Here is a 10135-nt window from a genome sequence, read left to right as displayed (position 1 = left end):
TCCTCCGCGGGGAAACGGGCCAACAAAGGACTCAAAAACACTTACATGCAAATTAAAGTGCCTTAAGGTTGCTTGTGCGATGGGCACCAGCACCGTCTGAACTTTACCGAGGTCAACGGCGCCAGTCGGACCAACGGAGCCGTATGTCCGGTACCGCTGTGTCCCACGGGTCCTACCGCCAGGCCCGGCCCGGCTGCAGACCTCGTACCCTCCACGCCTGTAACAGCTAGCGCCCAAGCCCCCCGCCCTGCCTGCTACTGCCCCCGGGGCCCTTGCTACTGCTACTGACGCTGCCGTCGCTGCCGCCGCCAGCGCTGCTACTGCCGCTCGCAGCGCTGCAGGAAGGCTGCTACAGCAGCCCTGTACTCCTCCGGGTGCCGCCGCAGGTGCGCCACATGCTCTGAGGCGCCCCACGCCTGCTCCTGCACCCACTCCAGGGCCGGCAGCAGCAGCGCTCCCCCCCGCCCCGCTTGCGCCACCGCCGACACCGCCGGCGCTGCTCCTGCAGCTGCTGCAGCTGCTTCTGCTGCAGCCGGCTGCGGCTGCGGCTGCCCTTCCCATGCTTGCCCTGCCACTCCGGCTCCGCCGCTGAAGTCGAGCCCCGCCAAGGGCGACGGCGTGGGCAGTGCTCCCGAGCCCCAGCCTGCATCCGCTGTGGCACCATCACTGCCGCCGCCGCCCGCCGCCCCGCCTCCCGCCGCCATCATCCCTGGCCCCGCGGACGGCGCGTGCGCGAAGGGCGACACAGGCAGCATCGCCGCCCACGCCATGTCCCACGCCCACCTCCCCCACGACCTCTTCTGCGGCCCCACGCCCCCTGCTCCTCCTTCTGCTCCGCCTCCTCCCTCCCCATCCACCGCCTGCTGCTGCTGTGACGGCGGCGGCGGTGCTACAGCCGGCGATCGCAGCGCGGTGGCCAGCGCGTGTATGGGCTGGGGGTTGGCGAGGCCGTCTCCGGCCCAGCTGAACAGGAAGGCTGTGGGGCGGCCCAATAGCGCCAGGCCGCTGCGAAGGGAGCGCCACATGTGCCGCCGCTGGCCCTCAAACACCTGCGCGGGGGCCGTGGGTTTGGAAGGGGGCGTTGGGGCGTTTGGGGGAGCGGGTGAGCAGCGGGAAGGGGGAGCAGCGGCATGGGGAAAGGGGCAGCGGGGCGGGGTGGCGAGGAGCTGACGGAGGAGGCACGCGGGCACGCGGGGCACGTCAGGAGGGGGCGCAGTGGGACGCCCACAGCCCAACCCCTTCACCCCGATCTCCCAACCTCTTTCCCGGATTCCCCGCCCCGCCGCATCAAAAGGCGATGTACGGCAGTGCACGGCAGTGTACGGCAGCAGTACCCACCTCGTACATGAAGAAGTCCATGGCACCCGCCGCCGCGCCGCCCGCCGCCCGCTGCAATTGCCGCACCGCCGGCACCTTGCTGTTGGCAAACAGCGTGACACCCACACTCGAGTCAAAGTCAACAGGCCCCGAGTCAAACACAACGCCCGCCAGGTGCCGCAACACGACCCGCTCTGCATCGCCCACCGGCCCGCCGGGCGGCGGCGGCAGCTGCCGCCGCCGCTTGGCTGATTCCGCCGAGCCAGACCCGCTACCGCCAGTGCTGCTTCCGCCAATGCAACCTGTGTCGCCGCTGCTGCCGATGACGCCCGCCCCGGGCCACTCCATTCCTACACTTACAGCGCCACCACCGCGAGTGCCATCTGCTACAGCGGCCGCCGCCACCAGCCGTTCCAGAGCCGGCGCCAGCAAGCCCTTGGCGGCGCCGCTGTACGACACCAGAACCACGTGCGGCCTCCGGATCCGGATCTGGGTCGGGCATGGGTGTGGGGGCATAGCCCCGGGACTGCAGCCACCATGTGCTGCGCTGCCGCCTGCGGTGGATCCAGCTCCCCCCGCGGCGCCGCGCTTCAGATCTAACAACCCAGACTCCGTCCCAGGACAGCCACCGCCGCCGCCGGAGCTAGACGCGCCTGCGCCAGTGCTAGCGGCTGCTTCCCCTGCCCCTGCCCCTGCCACCACGCGTGCCGGCTGTTGTCCGGCCCCGTGTTGCCCTGCCGCCTCGTGCCATGCGCCGGACGGCGGCCGCTCCTGCTCCTGCTGATGCTGCCGCCGCTGGTGCTGCTTCATCGGGCTGTTCCCCTCGAGCTGCTGCTGCTCTTGCTCCGCCAGGTGTGCGGCCAGGCCCTGCAGCAGCGCCATCGCGTTGCGGGTCGCCAGCAGCGGCAGCCACACGGCCAGCGGCGGCCAATGGAACAGCGCCACGTCACAGCCCAGGCCGTGATAGAGGGCCACGTGCTACGAGGGGGCGGGACGGGGGGAAGGAGTTGCAGGGCGGGGGGCGGGGTGGGGGAGGGGGGCGGTGAGAGGGGTGCAGCCAGAGGCGTGGCCGGCTGGATCAAGGTGGTGAACGGGTGGCACACGATGTGAAGCGTGCGGTGGTCTGTGTGAAGGGAGGGAGCGCACCTTGTCGACTGAGGTGCCGGCGGCCCACATCCATGGCAGCAGCACCACGAGAGTTCGGCAAGAGGCTGGGGCGGGGTCGCTAGTGCCGGGGGCGGAGCTGGCAGGGGTCGGACATGGTCGCCACTCCAGGCCGTGGCGGAACTCCGCAACCTGCTTCCTGCTCATCCGACTGCGTTGCAGAGCTTAAAGCTGCAGCTGCTTTAGGAGCTGCTCCAGCTGCGACGCTTGCTCGGACGTGCGGTTTGCCCTGTAAGCAAAGCACGTTTACGCACGATTCCTGAGCGACCGCGTAAGGCCCGTCTGCAAAGGTGTGCTCACCGCGAAGTTTCCTGCAGAATTGAAATGGCCTTATGAGCCACTGCCAGCCTATGCTTCGCCCAAGCCGACGATTTTGGAAGGGCTTTCAGCCGCTCCACGTAGTCCTCAAGGTCCTGCAACCGTGCTTTGTCTGTTTTCTTGCTGCTAACGGCACTAACGGGCTTGTCGCGCTTGATGGATTTCTTCCCAGAATGTTTATGTGTCACGATGTTTGCAAGCTCTGGGTTTTCGGCTGGAAGCGCCGGGTCTACGTCCATGTTGCAATACACAAAATATAAATAGCAGCAGGGCGCAAACGCCACTTGGCGACAAAGTTCTGGACGGGACTCTCTGCATTGTGTTTTGCTCGCAGGGTCCAGCAGGAGTGCCGATGGTTTTCGTGAACGACTGTCACTGTCACCGATCATACTGGAAATGACACAGGAAATTTCCGGGGATGGGGGCCCGGAAACGGGGTCTCCAAAATCATGCCATGTCCTTACATGAATTTCCTAGCTTCCGCGGGTCAATTGGCGTGCCGCGTGCGTGTTGGGCAATGTTGCAATTCCCAGCTCCCCTGCGCGCAAGCCCTAGCACCGTAGCACGCCAGCCACGCGCCAGCCCGCGCTGCTCGCTCCTGCTCGCATCACCATGTCAGCGCTTCCCACAGCTCTGCCAGCATCACTGCTGGTGGCGCTCCCATACTTGCTGCAGCGGGGACACCGCCGGCTAGCATGAACCATACGTTCACAGGGACTGGTAGGTCCCTCAGCGGCCTTCCGCCGGTCGATGAATCCATACGCCAACACGCAGCCCTTCACCGCACAGTCCGCACGCAAAACTGTCGCTGGACACAAACCACACTCCACCTGCCACCAAACACAATACACGTAAGGTGTCATCCTGTCTGTCCTGGCCCGCCCTGACAGGCACATTGGTGCGTGATTGCGCTCGCCATCCAAAATACGGTGATGCAAGACCGCATTGCATCTTCGTCACCCCCAAATCCACATGTCTAATAGCACAGCTAGATGCAAATCTCTGCGCCTCTCACGACTACAACATAGCCGTGCCGATACTGGCCTGATTGCGGGCGCGCTACTGTAGTGTGCACTTCCACCCATTCAATACTCAATATTGCCATGCCGAGTTGTATGAATGTTGCAGCGGCAACAACTGTCGACCACGCCCCTCACATTGAACCACAACCCACGCCACAACCTTCCCTCCTCATGTACAGCAAACCGTATGTGCCCGTCTCAGTTATGTACAATGGAACGGCAATCCTCAATGTCAAGCCCCGATACATAACCAAGGCTAGGTCACGCCAACTTGAGTCATAGCTTTGAGCTCACATGTAGCTACGACACACCTCCAGGCTTCACGCTCTTGCACATCCACATGCATCCACTTGCTGTACGACACAACCTGTGCTATAACGAACACCATCTAGTGCCCGTGTCTTGTGCCGGCAATCCCTGTCTGTTTTGAATATGTGGTATGGAATACGCGGACCGGCGGCACCCTGGCGCGCTGCACATGTGTAGCCAAACGTGGCATTAGCCGCAACCTGGTTACCCTCCCTACCCATAAAGCTTGGCAGCCTGCTGATTCAGTCGCGGCGGCGCCGCCCTGACCTCCACTTACATCCTCCCCTCCTCCCTGCTGGCCCCTCACAGCACGACGCAACGCATGCACCGCCTCCATGGCCCCGCCCAGCTCCGCCCCCAGATCCCGCTACTCCCGCCGCTCCCGCACGCACCGTGCGCTCACGTGAACCAGAAGGGCCGCTCATCACACGTGCGCCACACCCCTGATGTCGTCAAACTCATCAATCACGGCGGGGATGCTGCTGTTGGCGCTGTCGCGCACTCGGTTGCTCGTGATCCGGCTCACACGCGGCGTGGTGCGGGGCGTGGTGCGAGGCGATTCGCCACTGGTGGCGCTTGCGACCGCCCACTTATTCTCCGAGTGCCCGGCGCGCAGCTGCACCCGCAGGTCGTGCTCAGGCAGTTGGTGCGTCATGCTGCCGCTTGCCCGCAGCGAGGCGCGGCGCTGGCTCTGGCTCTGGCTCTGTAGCTGGTGCTGCCGGAACAGCTCCTTCTGCTGCTCCTCCTCCTGGCGTTGGTGCATGCGGCGAGAGTGCCACACCAGCGCGCCGCTCAAGGCGGCTGCCAGCAGCAGCGCGCCGCCAACACATCCCACGATGATGCCCACGAGCGCGCCCGAGCTGAGGCCGCCACTGGAGCTGGATTGCGCGCGGCTTGTGGGCAGGTCGGTGTTGGGGCCCTGGGTGCCGTCGGTCAGGGGCCGCAGCGGCGGTGCGGGCGCCTCACAGGCCCCCGCGCGCGCCACCGCCACGCCGCCGGTGCAGGTGGCCGAGCACACCGAGTCGTATGTGACGTTGTTGGCGCCACAGGCGGGGATGTCCTCGGGCACACAGAACGTGCCGATGCAGGAGGCTGCAAAGCACGGGCAGCGTAAAACAATGAGGACTTAGTACAGCACAAGAGAACGCCCGGCACGGGAACGCACATGCACTAGGCGTCAGCCCCTGCCGACAGGCGACAGCAACATACGCATACAACACACCTGCGGGGGCGCAAACGCCGCTGTACAGCACTGCCACGCCGGCGCATTTGATCGCGCACTGCGCGTTGTTGTATGTGAGGTAGTCGTCGCCGCACGCCGGGTCCCAGGTGGAGGGGCAGGCGCAGGCGGCGGGTAGGCGCGTCATGCGCAGCGTCACGCCGCACGGGCCCTTGTGCAGGGGCTGCACGCCCGTGCAGCCCAGCCTGCATGCATTCTCGTACGTGACGCCGTCGACGCCACACACAGGCGCGAAGTCGGCCGAGCATGTGGCATTACTGCAGCCCTCTGCGTGGTGGGAACACGTGCGCAATATGGTAACGCAGTTCCTGGTTAGTCACGGCATGCCACTCTTTCCGTAACAGGAAAACCATAATGACGGCATGCATGAAGGCACAACTCCCACTCGCCCGCACGATCGTTCTCCCACTAGATGCGGCCGCCAACGCACCTGGCTTGGCGCAGGGCCCAATGTGTCTGATGGTGACACCCGCGCAGCGTGCGCGGCACTCGTTGTCATACGTGGTGCCGTCTGCACCGCACACCTGCACCCCGTCCTCGAGCGGGCAGGTGCACTTGGGCTGGGCGCAGCGCCCCTCACTCGCCACCGACACGCCGCCGCACTCCGCCTGCAGCCTGTTGCTGTAGGTGGCACCATCGCCGCCACACACGGGCGCGTAGGTTGTGCGGGAGGCAATGCTGTCGCAGCCGTCTGTGGGCGGCAAGCACAGTTCGGGTCATGCAGTCACCGGCGGGTTTGTCACAACCGATCAAGTCAGTGTGGCAAACAATGCCCGGACCGTATTCCTGAAATTAAACAGAACTCACCAGCCTTGACGCAGGGGCCAGGGTAGGCAATGGTCAGGCCCAAGCATTCGGCCTGACAGGCGTTGTCAATGGTGCCATCACCGGCGGCCCCAGACGCGCAAACGGGAGCGTAGATTTCGGGGCAAAGGCACGATGAGTCAGTGGAGGGCGGAGGGGCAGCGCCGGCGGCCGCAACAGGGGGCGAGGTGCTGCCAGCAGCGATGGCTGCCGGCGGCGGCGACTTGGATTTGGAGCCGGTGGTCTTGGCGATGGTCTGCAAAATTGGCAGTGCGTGCGTTGCGGTGGACCTAGATCAGGAAACGGATGGCAGCAAATAATTTCGTAATCTGGGATGAAATGCACAGCCGGTAGAGGACATGCACAAGACAAGTTGGCACTCTTGGCAGCAATGCCGCGGGGCCGCACCTTGGGAGGCGGACGCGGGGACGGGAAGGGCGGCGGCGGGCGCGGGGCGGGGGAGGGAGGGCGCGGCACCATGGGCGGGGAGGTCGGCGGAGGGGGGCTGGGTGGAGGGCGTGGCGGCAGGACTGGCGGTGAGGGCCTGGGCGGCGGCGGCGGAGGGAAAGGAGGCGGGGGCGAGGGCCTGGGCGGTGGGTAGGGGCTCGGCGGCGACGAAGGTGCATTGCCCAGAACGGCAGCGAGTGAGGGGCACTCGGCATCGCTGGTGAGGTAGCGGCAGAGGTAGATGGGCACCAAATTCTTGGCGCTGCCGGTGAAGGGACCAGCGTAGGCAACCATGTTGTAGTTCACTCCCAGGGTGGAGGAGGACACAAGGACGCGGCTGTTGGGCGCGAAGGATTGCATCCAGTTGATCTGGCGGTCGGAGTTGCGATAGGTGGCAAGATCGTTATCCATCACGGCATTAACCTGGGGACAGGGGGGGGTGGGCAGCAGGGTAACGGCGTGACGTGAGGGTTATTGTGGCTTCCTGCGCGCACAGGCACAAGCCCCAACTCCACCTTCCTGCCTGCAAAGATCTACCACGCACCCAATCCCACGAAGTCGACTCGGCTCACACAACGTCGCTGCTAAGCCCCCCATGCGCAGAAACCCAGACAGCTCGAGCGACCGCACCTCGTGAATGACGATTCGGTTGGTGCTTTCCAGTGGCAGTTGGTCATCGCCGGATCCTCGCATGCGCAACTCGAAGTACAGGTTACGGCCGTATGTGCTGTTGTACCAGCTCGTCCACACCGGCTTGGCACGCACGTAAGAGCCACGGCCGGTGACGTAGATTGCCGGCAGCGTAAAGGCTTGGGTGGCAGCGCCGACGGGGATGGTGCTGGCGTCAAGAGAGTCGCCGCCGGCAGCGGGTGTTGCCCAGCCCAGAAGGGCCTGAAGGGATATGATAGAATGGTTCAGGCCCAAAGAGAGAAGCGAGCTGCAGTTGGTTGCGGCTATCCAATGATGCTCCTAACACACACAGCACACACACGGCATCGTGTGCTCTCTAACTCTCAGGGGTTCCCCTGCTAACTCTTGGCATGCCCGCGCATACGCACCAGCTCTGGTGTGTTCGGGCAGGCAGTGCCTGATCCCATGAAGGATGACTTGTCCTGATACTCAATCCCGTAGCTAAAGGAGTGGTAGAGCACGTAGTTGTGGGTGATCTGCAGGTGAGAATGGGCAGTTGTCGCATTTGGTTAGAGGCGCAGCATGGTTACGAAATCAGTCACTTCATCAGCAGCGGGTATGCACACGTACGTACCGCGACCTTAACCCTCCCGATCACCCGGGCGCATCAGCTAGCTCGCACCTCCTGCAATGGGACCTGCCAGCCGCCGACCGCGTACGCAGGCTTGAGCCACACCTGGTCCCCGCCCAGCGTTGCAAGGCCCGCCCAGGTGCACACGGAGGACTCAAGGATCAGGTGGAAGTTTGTGAAGGTGTTGAACAAGGCGCTACCGAGCTTGGTCTGTGCCCAGCTGCGGGCGGGGTTGGACATGCCGTAGGCGTCGCAGGTGGTAGCGGCGGGCCTGCGTGCGGTTAGAATGAGAGGAGGGTGGGACGGTGGGTTGGAGAAAGGCAAGCTGCGGATGGTCACCGGTTGCGGTACCGTATGCGGACCGCTAGGACCCAAAACCCCAATGCACCCCTCGTGTGCCAAGACGGCTGGACCCTTCCACTGCCATCAGTGCTTGCGAAGCTTGCGTGTGTCTGGGCGCACGCACGACCCGCCCACCGACATCAACCCACAGGGCGGCTGAACGGCCATGACCGCCAAGCCCGACACATCAAACGTAAGCTCGCCGCTGCGGACAGGTACAGAAACGTATGGGTGTGATAACACGTGGCATGTGTGCTTCAAACGGCCCGTTGCATGATGCATGCCAATCCGCCTGACGGTGCTTGCGTTCCGTTGCTTCGCCGCCCGCTGCAGCTGGACAAAGCAGTCAGCCCCACTCACTAGGAGCAGTTCTCTGCACGCCCGGCAATGCCGCCCAATCCGTCCAGGTTGGGGCCGAGGTAGGCGGTGCGGATTGCGGCCTCAGAGGTGGCAGACAGGGTGGGGAAGCCGCAGGAGGGGGCATCCAGCAGCATCACCAGAATCTGGGAGCGGGGCCGTTGGGAGTGCGGGGGGCCCAGGCACATGTCGCGGATGAGCAATGGATTACGGTTCATGTGCGTGGCGCTGTGTGGGCGTGACGTTCGGCAGGGATGGGGCGCGGGAGTTAAGGGGGGTACTTGTACCGTACGGTGTGCGTTTGCGCGCGTACAGCAGGCGCCACTGGTGCACGGGGAGCTCGCACCTTCTGCTTGACGGCGGTGGCTGGGGGGATGGCGGCAGAGCCCAGGTAGGTCACATCGCTCGGCGCGATGGAGGAGCACTGGCCGGTGGTGGGGTCTTGCGTGCAGCCCTGCAGGTGTGGCGTTGCGTGTGACGGGGTCAGGGCTTACGAGGCTAACACACGTTACGGTACCTGTTGGAACACTGCCTCTGGTAGCACGTTAGTTGCTGGGGCCACACGAACACGAGGCCTGTGCGCGCGTAGCAGGAGCACGCGTGGGGCACCGCATCACCCCACGGCACTCACGATGGTCATCATCTGCCCCAGCTGCAGGTCCACCCCGTTCTTGTCTTTCTTGGGCATCTTGTCCTTCTTCAACAGCCTCTTGTACTGTGCGCAATATCCAGCCGGCGTTAAGGCTTCAGACGTATGTGTTTGTGATGTGTCATTGGGTTCACGCGCAGCAACTCTTCTTCACACTCACTCACCGATTTGCCATTGTCGTCGAACAGCGCAAAGTCGAGGGGAGTGCCATCGTGATAATCGATTGCCACCAGCCGGCCCGTACCAAAGTCCTGCTTGCCGCTGCCGCTGCCGCCACCCTGGCCCTGGCCCTGGCCCTGGCCCTGGCCCTGGCCCTGGCCCTGGCTGTTGCCTTGGCTGTTGCCTTGAGCTACAGGAGGAGTGGGGATTGGGGGACAGATTGGGAGATGCGAGGAGCTGCGAGGAGGGGCCCCCAGCCCAAATAAACGCACACTTGGACAATGTCACACAGTCACACGAAAGCAATTTTAGTGATGTGTTGTGACACATGTTGCCGGCCCATGGACATGCAATGCAATGCGCAAAGCAGCGCCCTCGTTACAGAGATTCGTGCAGTTCCAGGCTGGGCGAACGCACGCGCATGTCAGCTCGGGACCGCGGCCACCCACCAATAGCTCCAGCAGCAGCCAGAAGCATCACCAATGCGTAATGACACATGATGTGGATGCCTACTGGCAGGCCGGCCGCCTGCCGAATGAACTGTCCGGAAAAATAACTAAAGGCTGCGAGCTGCGCCCATCGGCGCTTGTTGGGCCTGCTCTACCTCTAAGGTGCTTCTATATGTGTTATAAATAAGATCATATCAAGGCAAACCCAGATAGGGGCGTACTGTCGAGCTTTAGGTAGCGGAAACTGTTTGTTTGTTTCGGCGCTACCTTCTCGTGGAGAGGTGCGGCCTTAGGCAT

The 10135-nt window shown here is 63.9% G+C and overlaps 1 protein-coding gene across 1 annotated transcript; it reads right to left on the bottom strand.

Moving 5' to 3' along the window:
* Positions 1-29: 29 nt before the first annotated feature.
* CHLRE_17g731450v5 (uncharacterized protein) lies at positions 30-3166 on the bottom strand. The gene is made up of 4 exons (XM_043072429.1): positions 2782-3166; positions 2464-2710; positions 1339-2295; positions 30-1049 (listed from the first exon to the last, which is right to left on the bottom strand). The coding sequence occupies exons 2-4, from the start codon at positions 2626-2628 to the stop codon at positions 318-320; spliced, it is 1854 nt and encodes a 617-aa protein (XP_042914888.1). The 5' UTR covers positions 2629-2710; positions 2782-3166; the 3' UTR covers positions 30-317.
* Positions 3167-10135: the final 6969 nt, after the last annotated feature.

This window comes from Chlamydomonas reinhardtii, chromosome 17, assembly GCF_000002595.2.
Source record: "Chlamydomonas reinhardtii strain CC-503 cw92 mt+ chromosome 17, whole genome shotgun sequence".
Lineage (NCBI taxonomy): Eukaryota > Viridiplantae > Chlorophyta > Chlorophyceae > Chlamydomonadales > Chlamydomonadaceae > Chlamydomonas > Chlamydomonas reinhardtii.
Note: the sequence above shows the minus strand (reverse complement) of the source record. Positions and strands in the feature narration are given on the sequence as shown.